At 39.0% G+C, this 17,682-nt stretch overlaps 1 protein-coding gene across 1 annotated transcript in view; it reads left to right on the top strand.

The window, feature by feature from the left end:
• RELN (reelin) overlaps positions 1-17,682 on the top strand; it is a 536,272-nt gene that overhangs the window by 463,583 nt on the left and 55,007 nt on the right. Inside the window, exons 42-46 of the mRNA XM_061165186.1 lie at positions 4,964-5,184; positions 7,574-7,721; positions 9,963-10,221; positions 11,089-11,338; positions 15,338-15,506. Of these exons, the coding sequence (XP_061021169.1) occupies positions 4,964-5,184; positions 7,574-7,721; positions 9,963-10,221; positions 11,089-11,338; positions 15,338-15,506 (1,047 nt within the window). The remainder of the gene's footprint in view (positions 1-4,963; positions 5,185-7,573; positions 7,722-9,962; positions 10,222-11,088; positions 11,339-15,337; positions 15,507-17,682) is intronic.

Below are 17,682 nucleotides of genomic sequence, written 5' to 3'. Positions count from 1 at the left end.
AGGCGAAAGTTAAATTTTCTCCAATTCAGTGAACCATTCCTTGGTTTGTATTCAGCATGGTACATAATAATGGCACAAATGCTAGATGCTAAGAAAAATATATTACCCGTGTTTAAACTGCCCTTTTATGTGCACTCACAGGAGGACACTAGGTACCAAAAAAACTATACTAAATGTTTCAGGTGCAGAAATGGCATTTTTGCCATTTCAAATGTCAACTCACATTTGAAGCGTTAAGCTTCCATCACATTTTATTCACATCACCCTTGTGTCTTTTTCATTTGGAGTCTTTTTGTCTTTGAAACTTTCTAATTGCTTTTGCTTTATACAGTTTCATAATGAGTCAACCAAAAACCCTATTTAATGAAAGCACTGCTGTGTGCTTGAAATTTAAAGTTTACATTAAAAAACAGATCCTTTGAATACCACTAGCTTGGGAGAACAGACACTGACATACACCAGGGAGGGTGGCAGGGAGAAATTTTCAAAATAAGATTTCAGCAGATGGGGAACCACAGTGAAACCAGACCCTTCAGCCCATTTATCATAGTGCTTGCAGTTTCTGTGTCAAGACAGGTGAACAATAATAAATATCCAACCAAGGTGGTTCATTTGTATTCAGAACATTTGAATAAATAAGAAGTTCAAAAAAATCCATGTAGGCTTTTGTTCAAAGGAAAACTCCAACCATTTCCCTCAGCTCAGCAGTCTGAAAGTTCAAAAGGTAGGAAGTGCTTCTTGCCAAGACTAAACTCTGACAGGCATTAGATAATAAAATTTAATTATGAACTGGCATTTTGGGGGCACCTTAATATAGTTGGACTCTTGATATGAACGATGAAATTAGGGTTAAAATTATATGTGAGAACTTGACTCTGTCTGCTTTACTACCTACTAAACTTTAGAAGTATAATAAATGTTCCTGATACTGACTTCTAATTTCTGTTCTCAAAAAATTATTCTGAATTTTGTTTCTATATAATGGAAAATTGGGCCAATTCATAGGGTACTAGTATAAGTGCACTGGGTTGGAAAGATCCCCTGGAGAAGAAAATGGCAACCCACTCCAGTATACTTGCCTTGAAAATCCCATGGACAGGGGAGTCTGGTAGGCTACAGTCCATAGGGTCACAAAGAGTCAGGCACTACAGAGCGGCTAACACTTGTGACTTGTGTCAGTTCAGTTCACTTCAGTCACTCAGTCGTGTCTGACTGTTTGTGACCCCATGAACAACAGCACACCAGGCCTCCCTGTCCATTACCAACTCCCGGAGCTTACTCAAACTTGTGTCCATCGAGTGGTGATGCCATCCAACCATCTCATCCTCTGTCATCCCCTTCTCCTCCTGCCCTCAATCTTTCCCAGCATCCGGGTTTTTTCAAATGAGTCAGTTCTTCACATCAGGTGGCCAAAGTATTGGAGTTTCAGCTTCAACATCAGTCTTCCAATGAACACCCAGGACTGATCTTTAGGAATGACTGGTTAGATCTCCTTGCAGTCCAAGGGACTCTCAAGAGTCTTCTCCAACACCATAGTTCAAAAGCATCAATTCTTGGGCACTCAGCTTTCTTTATAGTACAACTCTCACATCCATACATGACCACTGGAAAAACCATAGCCTTGACTAGACGGACCTTTGTTGGCAAAATATTGTCTCTGCTTTTTAACATGCTATCTAGGTTGGTCATAGCTTTTCTTCCAAGGAATAAACGTCTTTTAATTTCATGGCTGCAATCACCATCTGCAGTGATTTTGGAGTCTAGAAAAATAAAGTCAGCCACTGTTTCCACTGTTTCCCCATCTATTTGCCATGAGGTGATGGGACCGGATGCCATGATCTTAGTTTTCTGAATGTTGAGGTTTAAGCCAAGTTTTTCAGTCTGCTCTTTTAATTTCATCAAGAGGCTCTCTAGTTCTTCTTCACTTTCTGCCATAAGGGTGGTGTCATCTGCATATCTGAGGTTATTGATATTTCTCCCGGCAGTCTCGATTCCAGCTTGTGCTTCCTCCAGCCCAGCGTTTCTCATGATGTACTCTGCATATAAGTTAAATAAACAGAGTGACAATATACAGCCTTGACATACTCCTTTTCCTATTTGGAAGCAGTCTGTTGTTCCATGTGCAGTTCTAGCTGTTGCTTACTGACCTGCATACAGGTTTCTCAAGAGGCAGGTCAGGTGGTCTGCTTTCAACAAAAAGAAATGCAAAAAAGCAAAATGACTGTCTGAGGAGGCCTTACAAATAGCTGTGAAAAGAAGGGAAGCCAAAAGCAAAGGAGAAAAGGAGAGATATACCCATTTGAATGCAAAGTTCCAAAGAATAGCAAGGAGAGATAAGAAAGCCTTCCTCAGTGATCAATGCAAAAAAAATAGAGGAAAACAATAGAATGGGAAAGACTAGAGATCTCTTCAAGAAAATTGGAGATACCAAGGGAACATTTCATGCAAAGATGGGCTCAATAAAGGACAGAAATGGTATGGACCTAACAGAAGCAGAAGATGTTAAGAAGAGGTGGCAAGAATACACAGAACTGTACAAAAAAGATCTTCACAACCCAGATATTCACAGTGGTGTGATCACTCACCTAGAGCCAGACTTCCTGGAGTGTGAAGTCAAATGGGCCTTAGTAAGCATCACTACGAACAAAGCTAGTGGAGGTGATGGAATTCCAGTCGAGCTATTTCAAATCCTAAAAGATGATGCTGTGAAAGTGCTGCACTCAATGTGCCAGCAAATTTGGAAAACTCAGCAGTGGCCACAGGACTGGAAGAGGTCAGTTTTCATTCCAATCCCAAAGAAAGGCAATGCCAAAGAATGCTCAAACTATGCACAATTGCACTGATCTCACATGCTAGTAAAGTAATGCTCAAAATTCTCCTGGCCAGGCTTCAGCAGTACGTGAACTGTGAACTTCCAGATGTTCAAGCTGGTTTTGGAAAAGGCAGAGGAACCAGAGATCAAATTGCCAACATCTGCTGGATCATCGAAAAAGCAAGAGAGTTCCAGAAAAACATCTATTTCTGCTTTATGTACTATGCCAAAGCCTTTGACTGTGTGAATCACAATAAACTGTGGAAAATTCTGAAAGAGATGGGAGTGATTTGTGTGACCATCTCTATAAGTAGCTCCTCTGAAAAAAGACTATCTTCTTTGAACTGAGTTTTATACATAATAAAATATACTCAATTTTTATATTTCTGGCCTGCTACCTAAATAGATAAATTATTTCTAAGGAGTTTATTATCTTCAGCAATATGATAGGACAGTCATCTTACAAGTAAAAAGCAAAATTACTTTTCATTTAAAGAGAAATTAAGAAATAAGAGACATTTAATTAAAAATAAAATTGACTTTGTCATTCATCTCTTTAAAATAATCTTTTGAGGTTCTCTGTTGCCAAACAGGACAAAATCCAAAACACCCTAGTATGACTCTTAAGGCTTTCCACAAAAAGTGATGTTCAAGAAACACTAACTGAGCATCTGCTATGTGTGAAACACTGCACTAGGCACAAAAGAGTTTGCAAAAAAGAAAGAAGTATGGGTATTGGTCTCTGGGATTCATAGCCAAAAAGGGAAATAGGTGTGCTTTTAAATACTCACAGCTGTGATAGCTATAATAATGGAACTTCCATCAAAATTATGGAAGAGAGAGAAATTAAAGGACTAGTTATTTACTGTATTACCAAGCAAATTTACTACCATCCTATCCAAAACAGGTATTCAAGCAAATATTTGTACACAAATATTCATAAAAGCACTATTCACAGTAGCCAAAAAGTGGAAACAAACAAATGTCTATCAGTTGATCAGTGACTAAATAAGTTGATTTAGCCATACAATGTAATATTATTCAGTCATAAAAAGAAAATAATTCTGATACCTGCCACAGCATGGATGAACCCTGAAAACCTTATGACAGGGGATTAAAGCCAGACAGTAAAGGTCACATGGTGTATGATTCCATTTATATGTAATATCTAGAATAGGTAAATCCACTGAGACAGGAAATAGCTTAGTGGTTTTCAGGGACTGGGTGTAGGGGAGAATCAAAAGTGACTGCTAATAGGCGCAGGATTTCCTTTAGCATGAATAAAATGTCTTGGAATGTGATGGAGGTTATGACAAGCTAACAAAGTGGATGTACTAAACACTGCCAAACTGTACACTTTAAGTAGTTATTTATTACTTTTATATTATGAGAATTTTAAGTTCATTTAAAAAAGATTAGTTATACAGAACCTGTATGCTAAGTTACTTCAGTTGTGTCTGACTTTGCCAGCCCATGGACAGTAGCCTGCCAGAGTCCTCTGTCCTTGAAATTCTCCAGGCAAGAATCCTGGAGTGGGTTGCCACTCCCTTCTCCAGGGGATCTTCCTGACCCAGGGATCAACCCCAGATCTCCTGCATTGCAGTCAGATTCTCTACCATCTGAGCCACAGAGGGAAGCCTATACAGAGCTTGTGTGTGTGTTAGTCGCTCAGATGTGTCCAATTCTTTGTGACCCTATGGACTGTAGCTCACCAGGCTCCTCTGTCCATGGGATCCTCCAGGCAAGAATACTGGAGTGGGTTGCTGTGCCCTTCTCCAAGGAATCATCCTGACCCAGGGATCGAACCCAGGTCTCCGGCATTCCAGGAAGATTCTTTACCATTTGAGCTGGGAAGCCCCATAGATAATGTTTAATGGAAAATGCCTCACCAATAAAGTGTTGAAAAAGATACAAACCCAGGTGGAGTTTTGAGAGTGATACTATTGGGAAAGGCTTGTAGAAAGAGGAACTTTATTGGCAACATCCTGGAGACTGAGGAATGTCATTTGTGGCCTTGAAATATTGAACCTTGTTTTCTACTTGAGTGTGGTACAGAGGTGGTAACTGCCCACTGCTCGCCGATCAGATGTGCTTACTTTGAAGATATTGTTCTGTTGGTTAGCCTTTGAAAGACTTGTATCTCTTTTCCAGATCTGTGCGTTTCAGATGGTACCAAGGGTTTTATTCCGCTGGCTCACAGCCAGTGACGTGGGCCATTGATAATGTCTATATTGGTCCACAATGTGAAGAGATGTGTAACGGACACGGGAGTTGTATCAATGGAACCAAGTGTATATGTGATCCTGGTTATTCAGGTCCAACCTGTAAAATAAGCACCAAAAATCCTGATTTTCTCAAGGATGATTTTGAAGGTAATCTTTTCTTATGAAACCTATATAACTTTGTGAAAGAATTTATACATTAAGCACAGTTTGTGTGTGCTGTCACTTCACTCGTGTCTGATTCTTTGTGACCTTATGGACTGTAGCCCACCAGGCTTCTCTGTCCATGGGATTCTCCAGGCAAGAATACTGAGTGGGTAGCCATTCCCTTCTCCAGGGGATCTTCCAGCTCAGGGATTGAACCCAGGTCTCCTGCATTGCAAGCAGATTCTTTACCATCTGAGCCACCAGGGAAGCCTTGCTTTTTTTGTTTGTTTGTTTATAACTTATTTAAAGCCTTGCTTTTAACTGTGCTCCTCAAGATTTCATCCTTGACCATATTGTCTTCTGATGTGGTACACTCTGCCTTTCAGGCTTTCCTGGTGGCTCAGACAGTAAAGAATCTGCCTGTAATGCAGGACACTCGGGTTTGATCCCTGGGTCCAAAAGATCCCCTGGAGAAGGAAATGGCAACCCACTCCAGTGTTCTTACCTGGAGAATCCCATGGACAGAAGAGCCTGGAGGGCTACAGTCCACGGGGTCACAAAGAGTCAGACATGACTGAGCAATTCACACACACACACACACACACACACACACACACAATTTATAATATAAAAGTAATCATTAGTGAAAGTCGCTCAGTTGTGTCCAACTCTTTGCAACCCCATGGACTATAGTCCATGGTATTCTCCAGGCCAGAATGCTGGAGTGGGTATCCTATCTCTTCTCCAGTGGATCTTCCCAACCCAGAAATCAAACCAGGGTCTTCTGCCTTGCAGGCAGATTCTTTACCAGATGAGCTACTAAGTTTCACCCTAATATTTCATTATTTTTCATTACATTTGGAACCGCCCGTACCTTTGTTTAGTTCTGAACTTCATAGGATTCCATTTTTGAAACAAAATGAGTAAGAGTGAACAAGACCGTAATTAAGAAAAAACAAGGCTATTTTCGCCCCATTTTCTATCATATGTAATTTCTAATCAATGATAATTTTGGAAAATATCTATATAGAGAGTCAATCTTGGATGACAATGTAGAAAAACATATACTATAATGATTGAAATTATTCACAATTATATATGCATCAGATATGCACTCTGATAAAATTGGGAAAACGTTCTCATGAGAGAAAGTCTTAAATGTGATAGCTATCTGTGTTAGAATGGTGGTGGTGGTTTAGCCACCAAGTCACGTCCAGCTCTTTGCAACCCTATAGACTGGGGCCTGCCAGGCTCCTCTGTCCATGGGATTTCCCAAGCAAGAATACTGGAGTGGGTTGCCATTTCCTTCCCCAGAGGATCTGCCCGCCCCAGGGATCAAACCCACATCTTCTACATTGCAGACGGATTCTTTACCACTGAGCCATCAGGGAAGTCCATATCTAGGTTAGAAAAATAGGATTGATTTTTTTTTCTTTTTCCCAAGTTGCCTGTGAATGTTTTGCAATGTATCTATGGCTTCAAGATATACTTTAAAGTTAGGTTTAGGTATATCAATACAATGGAATAATATTTAGTTATAAAAAAGGAATGAAATACTGATTCATGCTGCAGTATAGATGAATCTTGAAAGCATTATGCTAAGTAGAAGAAGTCAAACGCATGTCATATTTTTATGAAGCACTCAAAACAGGCAAATCCATAAAGACAGAAAGAAGATTAATGGTTGCCAGGGGGTTGGGTGAGGGGAAAATGGAGATCAACTGCTTGCTGGGTACAAGATTTCCTTTATGGGTAATGAAAATTCTGGAGCTAGCTAGTAGTGATGGCACAACATTATGAATGTACTAAATGCCATTGAATCATTCATTTTAAAATGGTTAAATGGCAAAACTAATGTATTTTGCCTTTTACCACAATCGAAAAAGGTGAATAACTGAAGAGATTGGTGAGTTGGTTTCAAAAGACATTATTTAATAGGAAATATTAAATTACACTGAAATTTCTCACACTAAAACTGTAGCTTTTAAAATACTATATAACACTGGCCTGATACTGTCCTCTTAGTAGCAAGGACACAGTAAAGAACTCAGTGGAAAGGTCTCATTACCCTTCTTTAATTCTGGACTGATGCACTCTGACCAGCCAGTGTCTGTTTTTGCAGAGGAGCAGAATGGAAAGAACAGTTTGGCTGGACCATAGATACTAGGGAAAGGCCACCTTCCTTTGTCCTGTGGACCCTTAAATTATACAGCCAACGTTAAACAATTCACACAAGCTAAAATGTTGAAAAGACCTCTTATCCTCCAAATCTATGACTTCAATATTTGTGACTTCATATTTTAAAACTACACAAAGCATTTGGCATATTCTTTTAAAAAATATATGGCTATATTTGGGGTCATAGGTAAACCACATTTTCCATTCTTTTCAGGTCAGCTAGAATCTGATAGATTCTTATTAATGAGTGGTGGAAAGCCATCTCGGAAGTGTGGAATCCTTTCCAGTGGGAACAACCTCTTTTTCAATGAAGATGGCTTACGCATGTTGATGACACGAGATCTGGATTTATCACATGCTAGGTAATCATTTTTAAATGCTGTTGAAGAACTACCTTGTAATGTAAAGTAGCAGAATGTAATCAAGTTAAAAAGAAGCAGGGATCTCAAGGACAAGGCCTCACATTGGAAATGCTATGCTTCTGGCTTGCCAAAGACTCCAGTAAGACACAGTTTACACAATTTTCATTCTAAAACTGAGAGAGATCATGCAATAACTGGATCAGAACTGAAACGGAGCTAAACAGAAAGAGGCTAATATCTGGTTTTCTACTAGGTGGTGACCAGGAAATGACAGTGTTTACCTTGCTTTAACTTTAAGAACATAATCTTCTTTATCCACCTTCTACAGAATACTTTTTATTAGCACCTTGTCTATGTAGAAATTATTTACCATGCTCAGGAGAAAGCTTAATTGAAATTCAATGTGCTCACAGATTATTCACCATTAATTTTATATCCATTAACAATTTAAGAACATCTAAAGTGTAGGCTTGTTGTTTATAAGCATTTCTTTCCAATGATTTGCTCATATATTCGAGTCACTCATTTTCTAAATTAAGCACAGTCACTCAGAAGCAAACATTTTAAACTGGCTCTGAGGATTATGTCCTGTCAAGATGTGTATCCCTTGATCATTTGATGAGCCAAACACTTAGCCAGGAAAATAAAAAATACAGTTTAACATGTATAAAATGGAACCCTGACCTATTTTTGCAAGTGAATAAAGAAATCATGTTCTATCTTTTGAAATATTTCAGAGTATCTTAAAATATATTTTAACATTTCCTCCTCTTTCTCTTAAGTTGTTTCACTTATTGAATTATAAGTTTGATCATGCTTCATATAAAATATAATCCTATCTATAAGAATAATTTTACAGTTACAGAAAGCAAGATTTTATTTATCTCCATCCTATTTTAATGCATATGGTTTAACTTGCTGCTCTTTATCTAAGAATTATCACTGGCAACTGAATTCTCTAATTTAGAAATTATTAGGCTTTTCTAAATAATTCTTACCTGGTTTATCTATAACTAAATTAATATAAACATTTCCCCAATACAAGTAGACAATATACTAAAAGTGTTTCTCTGTAAACAATTGTTTTTATAGGTAAAACCTTTACAAGGCAGTAACCATGTATTTTTTCCATTAATCCAATGTTAAAAACCCCATTATTTAATCTCATCTCAGTAGCATGCTGTGTAGGATTTGCATACATTGACCTCAAAATGCTCCATGTAAATTCCCAGTTTTCTCAGGGTTGTAAGGTAAATGAATGTCCTGATAGTGGGTATAGGGGAGGGGAGGAATCCATGAAGAATGCGTGATTTCATATATGGAACTGATAACTTTTATTGTATGCCCCAATATATTTCTTATGTTTGACATGCATTCATAATTGGGTATGTCTATTGGGTTACATATGAAATGTATTCTGCATTACCAGCTAGCACAGTGGCCAGACCAGGAACCAACAGCTCTTCTGCCAAAGATAACATGTGAGCTGGTTTTCCTTGGTAGCTCAGCTGCCGCTCTGTCCACCTCCCTGCCAGCTGGGAAGGCTGCCACTGGCTGACCGCCACATCTTTCGATGGCCAGTATCATCCGTCCCAGATGCAGCAAGAGTCAGAGGCTGGCACAGTCCACCATCCACACCGCCACACACTCCTGCTCCCCTGCTCCTGGCACAAAAGACAGAGAAGAGACTCAGGCTTAACACACCTCTTCCAAAAAATGTCTGGCCTTTCACAAAGAGGTGCTACAACTGGTGAATTTAAAAGTGTCTCACAAAACCAATAATACGAGATCTGAAAAATTACTGGTGAAAGCTGGGAATAGATGATTTTGTGGATAAATGACATAAACTACATTAATTGCATTCTTTCAGTTTCAGATTCTAAAGACAAGGATACAGATTTATCTTAGATAGATAGCAATACACACTCCCAAACTTGGACAGCCTTTGGACTGCTCCCATCTTCTTGAAGAATAGCCAGAGGGCACGATAAATGCTCAAATCCCTCAGACACTCACTTGTTGGGGGGGGTGGGGGGGGTGGAGGGATACCAAATATCATTATGGGTACAGAGTAGCCTTTTTCAGACTTCACATTTTACTAACTCCCTTTCACATTTAAAAGGGAAGTCAGACTTTGGAACAGTTACTTTGAATGTTCATTAAATCATCGTATTCATTAAAGCTGTGAGCTCCCCCTGTTGCCCTGTGCACTTGTCTACAGTAAAATTTTACTTGTGTCAGATTTGTGCAGTTCTTCATGAGACTGGGATGTGGTAAAGGTGTTCCAGATCCCAGGAGCCAACCTGTGCTTCTGCAGTATTCTCTCAATGGTGGCCTCTCATGGAGTCTCCTTCAAGAGTTCCTTTTCAGCAACTCCAGCAATGTGGGCAGATACATCGCCCTGGAGATACCTCTGAAAGCCCGTTCTGCTTCTGCTCGCCTCCGCTGGTGGCAGCCATCTGAAAATGGGCACTTCTACAGTCCGTGGGTTATCGACCAGGTCAGTCCCTTCAAGATTAACTATTATAATTTTGTCATCTGCACTGAATGTGGCTTTAGAAAGCAGTTAGGCCAACCCCTCGCTCAGTAGAGGAGGTCCAGGACCCACAAGCTGGGTGACTTACCCAAGGGCATGTTGCTAGATTAGATATGGCATTTAGCTTCCTTTCATTCTCTAGTTCCTCAAATGCCTGAGCCTATAAAAATGAATGACACAACAGAAGGCCCAGGTCCTGCTCATAGAGGATTCTGCCGTATGGTTAGAGGGACTTTATTAAGCGTGATTCAGGGCTATAATTCTCTGAAAGGAAAATGTGCAAATTAGCATTTGTGCCACATACAGTAGTTCCCAAATCCTCTTTCCTAACCTTTGAAGAAAAAAATAAATAAATCTCCCTAACATCCTTATGAACAGTTCTAAAGGATCTTCATACATAATAAAATGCATATCCAATAGAACTCAAAGAACCTGTTAACAAACGGTAGAATCCCTGCAAAGAATTGGAACTGAAATGCCTTAGGGTATGACTGTCCTTAAATAGAAATTTTACTTGGAAAAAAATCACATATAACCGAATTTTGCATTCCCAGCTTGGGTGCATGTAGTTTCCAAAGGCACAGTTTGGCCCATGAAGACTGTGAATGATTTTGTCAGTCTTTCAATTTGTTTCTGTAGCTTCTTGCCAGATGGGCAAGCAGACCACATAAACAGGAGCATTCTGAAAGGCCTCCTAACATTATGCTTGCTGAATTATGCCAGTTCTGAGCAATCTGACAGATAAAAACCAAAAAAAAAAAAAAAAATGACTGAACTTTCTCATGTCTCAAAACCAAATTGAAAAGTTGTTCTTTAAAAAATATATTTCAGATCCTCATTGGAGGAAATATTTCTGGCAATACAGTCTTGGAGGATGATTTCACAACTCTGGATAGTAGGAAGTGGCTGCTTCACCCCGGAGGCACCAAGATGCCTGTGTGCGGCTCTACAGGTGATGCCCTTGTCTTCATTGAAAAGGCCAGCACCCGTTATGTGGTCACCACGGACATTGCTGTGAATGAGGATTCCTTCCTACAGATAGACTTTGCTGCCTCCTGCTCGGTCACAGATTCTTGTTATGGTGAGTGTTACCTTTCCAGGTGGAGGAGCAAACATGTATAAATGGGCATCCATGAATGCTACAGTCAAAGGACTGAACTATACCTCCAAGAAGTCTGGAAGTAAAACTCAAGTGCACTTTCAGTCAAACCACAACTGCATTTTTAATAATGTTGTGGGTAATTGGAGTTTTGTAAGCTTATTTTTTAAAGCCTCAGAATGTAAACTTATTTTAAGTATATGTTCGTGAAGACTTCTTTTATATATGTGATACCCAAAGATTTGTATCATTTTATAACTCCAGATTTTTTAAATTTATTTTTTAATTGAAGGATACATGTTTTACAGAATTGTGTTGGTTTCTGCCAAACATCATCATGAATCAGTATACATATGTCCCTCCCTCTTGAGCCTCCCTGCCACCTCCCTCCACATCCCACCTCTCTAGGTTGTTACAGAGCACCAGTGTGAGTTCCCTGAGTCATATAGCAAATTCCCATTGGCTGTCTATTTAACCTGTGGTAATGTAAGTTTCCTTGTTACTCTCTCCCCCTGGTGGCTCAGACAGTAAACAATCTACCTGCAGTGCAGGAGACCTAGGTTCGATCCCTGGGTCGGGAAGATCTCCTGGAGAAGGGAATGGCAACCCACTCCAGTATTCTTGCCTGGAGAATTCCATGGACAGAGGAGCCTGGAGGGCTGTCATAGTCCTTAGAGTCACAAGGAGTCATACACGATGTGAGCGACTAACTCTTTCTACATTTTCTCTCCATACATCCCAAACTCTCCTTCCTAAATCCAGATTTTTAAGGTGTCGTATTTACAGAATAAAACAGTCTTATCACATAAGGAAAGTCAGAGTCAGCAATGGGATTTACACACACAGGGTTTTACATGTGTTTTAAGTCATGGGGCTTTAGATTAGTCCAGTTATTGTCTCCTTTCCATTCCCCAGGATTCATGAAATTTTGTTGTTACCATTTTGCCTAATACTTTCTGCCATTGTGGATCATAGTATAGTCTAAACCACTCTGACTGTGACTAGTTTTCATCTTCTAGGTTGTGCACCTACACCCATACCTTACACACACACACACACACACACACACATACACATACACGGACCTATCTTAAGAGCAATAAATGCTGCCATCATTGCATAATCGGACACTTCACTGGAATTTGCAGATCCATCAATATTCTGGGGACTTCCTAGTCTTTCACCACCCTGTATCACTGTTCTTCCAAGAGATCTAAACTAGAATGTTCAAAAGGGCCTTGTTCTATTTTAGATTATTGGGGGCTAAAATCTGGAGAACTTTGTTACTTTCAAGGTCCTACAAAATCCAGATTTTTCATATTTCCATTAGGCTGAACTTAATGGACAGATCTTAGGGAAAAGCTCAGAAGTGCTCTTTCTACCTTGGACTCAATCAGTCAGCATAAACTAGTCAGTAGAGATGGAACTTGAAAAAGTATAAGGTATATAGCCTGTCTTCACGAGGTGCAGTCTAATTGAGGGGTGCTTCAGAAAGTTAAAGTCCAATAAATGACTAAATCAAGTGCTTGATGGAGTGGTACTAATTTAGCAAAACTGTAATGAGAGTTCAGCCAAGGGAGAGATAACCAATGGATGGCCAATCCTAGAGGTTTGGGAAGTTTCACAAAGAAACTAAGTCTCAAGGGAGCATTGATAGTTGGAGTGAATTTGAAGGGTGAGTGAGGAAGAAGAAGATACCCTAAGCTGGTCTGATAGCATAATGTGGGAGTTCTGTTGGTCCATGGGGATACTATGAGCAGACCAGCCTGAATAGACAATATTTCCATCTAAGGGAGGAGGGCAGAGTGCTAACTTTGAAAACACAAAGGGACTTTTGGGTCCTAGATACCCACTCACTGTCCATAGACACAATCAATGAGAAACCACAGAGGTAAGTTATGACATGGCCAGCTAGCCTGCAGCAGAACCAGGACTGAGACTCTGCCCGTCTAAGCCCAGTCACGTGTATTTTCTACTGTAGAGTAGGGCAACTTCTTGAGAAAGATTGAACTGAATAAAAAAATAAAAGAGGAAAGTGGCTAATCTTTGTTGGCAGCAAATTAAGAAGGGCATTAAAAGGCAAGCATAGGAATTTGTGCTTGACAAAGTCATGAATAAGAGGGCATGAGTGCAGGGGAGTAGTATGGTGGATTTTAAGGAGATTAGCCCAGGAACCAATGAAGGTGGGTAAAGAAGAATCCTGGCAAAGAAGTGTCGGTGGATATCTCTGTAGGAGGTGATGAAAACTTGCACTACTTGCCATGAAGAGAAACAGAAGAAATAAAAATAGTATGAGACACTAAAGACCAAAAGGAAAGCAGTAGCAGACCTCAAAACCAGGTGACATATTGAACATAAAGGGTAAAGAAGAAAGAAGTAAATTTTCTAAAATAATTTCTAAATTTTAAACCCAGAAAACTAATGCAGGAGCATTGTCACTGAGAGAATTTGGTAGTTAAGAAGAGGTGTTTACATGTATACCTATTGCTGATTCATGTTGATGTGTGGCAGAAACTAACACAATTTTGCAAAGCAGTTAGCCTCCAATTTCAAATAAATAAAGAAGAGATGTATATTTGTAAGAGAAAATGAGTTTTTATTTAGTTTGGTGAAAATAGTTTGAGGTAGAGATACCCTTTAATTAAATGTGGAGGGCTTACAAAGTAGAAAACAGGAACTTTGTACTGTCCATCGCAATATGCCAGCATCCAGCACAATGCCAGGCTGAACAAATTTGCTGAATGAATAAAACCAACTTTGAGATGCAAAATTGTGATGTCTGGGCACAGAAATAATAGTTGAAGCCCAAGGAGGGTATGTGTAGAATAGAAGGCCAGAGATGGAGTCTGGAAAGATTCCCATAGCTGGGCTAGTTAGCAGAGAAGTCAGAGGGAAATAAGACAGGAGATTCAGAATAATGTCTTGCAAAAGAAAGGGACATTTCAAGAATCAGGGAGCCATCAATAATGTTTAGTGCTGAAGGGAGGACAAGAACAATGAATAGTGAGACAGGCCATTGTATTTAACTAAAAGGCCACCAGGAGCCTTAGAGCAGTGAGTGGTACCGAGCTGGCTGCACAGGAAAGTGCCCCCAGGGAACTTTAAAGCTCCCAACATCTTGGCCTGCCCTACAAGAGTGAAATCCCAATCTCTGCAGATGCGACTCTGACATTGGTACTTTCTAAATGTACCCGGGTGATTTCATTGTGTAACCAAGACTGAGAATCATGGTCTCAGAGAAGGCAATTTCAATAGGGAGGTGTGGTCTGAAGTAGTTTATAATGTCTTAAGAAGGGACTAGAGAGAGAAATATAAAACATATTTTATTCTCATGAACAAAACTTTTTTTTTTCCCATTTATTTTTATTAGTTAGAGGCTAATAGTATATAGAGCATAGGTTGAATGTTTTGGAGGAAGAGAAAGGAAAAAAAGAAATCTCTTTCCGTAGACCCACAGCCTGATTGCCCATTTGGGCATGAATTTCATGACTTTCAGCTACTACTTTTACTTCTCTGATTTCCCAGTATATTCCGTAGCACAACAAAGCAAGGCTATATAAGAGTATAAAAGAGATTTTTCAATTTCTTAGGAGTTTCTCCTAATCAAGAGAAAATTTGGCACAAGTTGATCGGGATCCCTATAGAATGGTTAAATTTTGAGAAGTCTGCTCAATTTTTTTTAACTATTTAAAAAGGAACCATTATAACATACAGTTGCTATGCTCTGTATTTATATGTTGACCTTTAAATAAACAGAAAAAATATACTATAGTTATTGTAATATGTAAGTGATATCTAATTTATATATTTGTATAACATATGTCCTATAACTATTAGATTAATAAACATATCAATTTTGACTGTTACTATGATTGCTTTAACTGTATATAAAACAATAAATTAAAACATATGAAAACGTAAGTAATCATGGTTCCTGGATCTTCAGATATGTATTTCTAACCAGAATAATGCCTGTTTCAGCTATTGAATTGGAATACTCGATAGATCTTGGATTGTCCTGGCATCCATTGATAAGGGACTGTTTGCCTACCAATGTTGAATGCAGTCGCTATCACCTGCAGCGCATCCTGGTGTCAGATACTTTCAACAAGTGGACCAGAATCACTGTGCCTCTCCCGCCTTACACCAGGTATGAATGTTTCTGCATGTAGTGAACCCAAATGTGATATAATTTGCATGTGCAATTTCAGCACAGCAAGATTAAATATTATGTGAGATCTTGTTATGTGTTGATGATATTGCCATGCATGAATTTATTAAAGTGCTGTAAATAAGTAAAAAAGAAATCAGTTTTTATGGTGACATTGTTCTGTGTTTTCCCCAAATCCAGGTCTTCCTGACTTTTATCTCTAGTATATTTTTCAAATGGTATATGAAAGAAAACAGTGGCCAGATCAGTAAGCTTCTCTAATTTATTATGCCAAGAACAAGTTCATTACGCCAAGAACAAGTCTTAATGGATTTAAATGGAGTCTATGTTCTGTCAGTTAGACTGCTGTAAATGTAGCAGTGAGTGGTATCATATTAAATGGATGTAGCACATAAATGTGTACTAAAATTACTGTTTACTTTTGAAATTTTGTTGTGAGCAGTATCTTGAGAATTATCACCTGGAGAATTCTTTTATGTGAAAAACAATTGTGAATGCTTCTTCCTTGTGTCCTTAAGAAATGACAGTATCTTATAAAACTGAGTGGTAGATGCTGGTAGAAAAGTTGTCTAAACTATCTGTATATTCACTTTTATGGTGGAGAAAAAGCAGAGAATTCACCTTGCCTGGTGGGATAGTGTTACATGCCTCTCTCTCTTTTCACCATCTAAGTAGAAAGATAATCAGTTGCTACCTTTAAGAAAGAAGCAAAGCAACCAATGCAGTCCATGGAATAGGAGTTATAGTCTGGGCTCATTATCATTCTCTCCCTTCCACAAATGAAGAAAGAATAAATCTTCCTAGCAAATGATCGTAAAATTCGGCCATTCATCTAGGGCATAAGTTTTCCTGGGATTTTCATAAATGGGATGGTTTCAGTTACTAACAGCCCAGGGCTCCTCTACAATTGCTGGCTCAGGGGTACAAGGCTATATTAACTGTCAGCAGAGTTGCCAAGTTTAAATGAGATACGTGAGATTTAGTTGCTCATTAAAGGTATTGCCATGCATGAATTATTAAGGCAATCTTAATAAGTAAAATAGAAAAAAAAAAAAAAAACCTCCATTAAGGCAGTAGTCTTTTAAGTCATTATGAATTCTGTGAATTATTACCCAGCTACTTGGTAGCATTTTGCAAATGAATGACATTCTAAAATAAACTGCAGCTCATCATTATACCCTTGAGTCTTTTATGTAAAAGTGATTAATCCTCATCTTTTAATCTATCTTTGTCTTTTGCACATACTCATAACATTTTTGACCCTTTCAAATGATATTTGAAAAATCTGATGAGCAGCCATTTCATCTTGTTATCATATTGAGAATATGCAGTTTGTTTATTATATTACCCTCCAAACTCATGTTGTACAATGGTCTTAAAGGCAACACTGGTTTATAATAAGGCCCTCTGGGTAATTCAGAAAGAAATGTGCATGGATGGAACCCAAGCCAGAACCCCTTCTGGTCATGCTCTGCACTATGCCAAAGATCAATTAGAACAAGAGCCAGACTCAGAACACTTTGTCTCAAGCTTGTCAGTGTACTTTATCGGCTCTTACATACAGTTGCTTTTTAAATATGGTGCTTTCTTATTTTGAGTTGAACTGCCTCAACATCTGCCAAATACTGGGAGTTCAATGTTTATGATGCCCCTCAGGATAGAATTGAGGATTTTAGTTTGTAGTTCTTCACTATAAACAGACATGATGCTGACGACTTAAAGTCATGTGCTAAGTGGGGATTAAGAGTGACTGTGACAATGTGCCAGCTATAGGTTTGCTCACTCACTTGTCATGTGACCACAAATCTCGGATACCGTTGTTGTTGGCACAGTGGTAGAAAGAGTCAGCTGAGGTCGGTGTCCACAAATTGACATCAAACCATTAGCCAAACTGAAGTGACTAGTAGTCATCAGTAGTGATTATTCAGTCATTAAGTCAGTCATTAAGCATGTATTTTTAAAGTATTTAATCATAAGCTAGGTCTGTGTGAGGGGCTGAACTTAGCCCTGCCTCAAGGAACTTTTAGTCCAGTGGGGGAAAGAAACCAATGGTAATCAGAGAAGTAAATATGAAGTTCAACTCATAAGTGATGGAGGAGCCTTGCAAGGTGCTAAGAGATTATACGTTATAGAGAGGTTCGTGTGAATCAAGAAG

This window comes from Dama dama, chromosome 18, assembly GCF_033118175.1.
Source record: "Dama dama isolate Ldn47 chromosome 18, ASM3311817v1, whole genome shotgun sequence".
Classification (NCBI taxonomy): Eukaryota; Metazoa; Chordata; class Mammalia; order Artiodactyla; family Cervidae; genus Dama; species Dama dama.
Note: the sequence above shows the minus strand (reverse complement) of the source record. Positions and strands in the feature narration are given on the sequence as shown.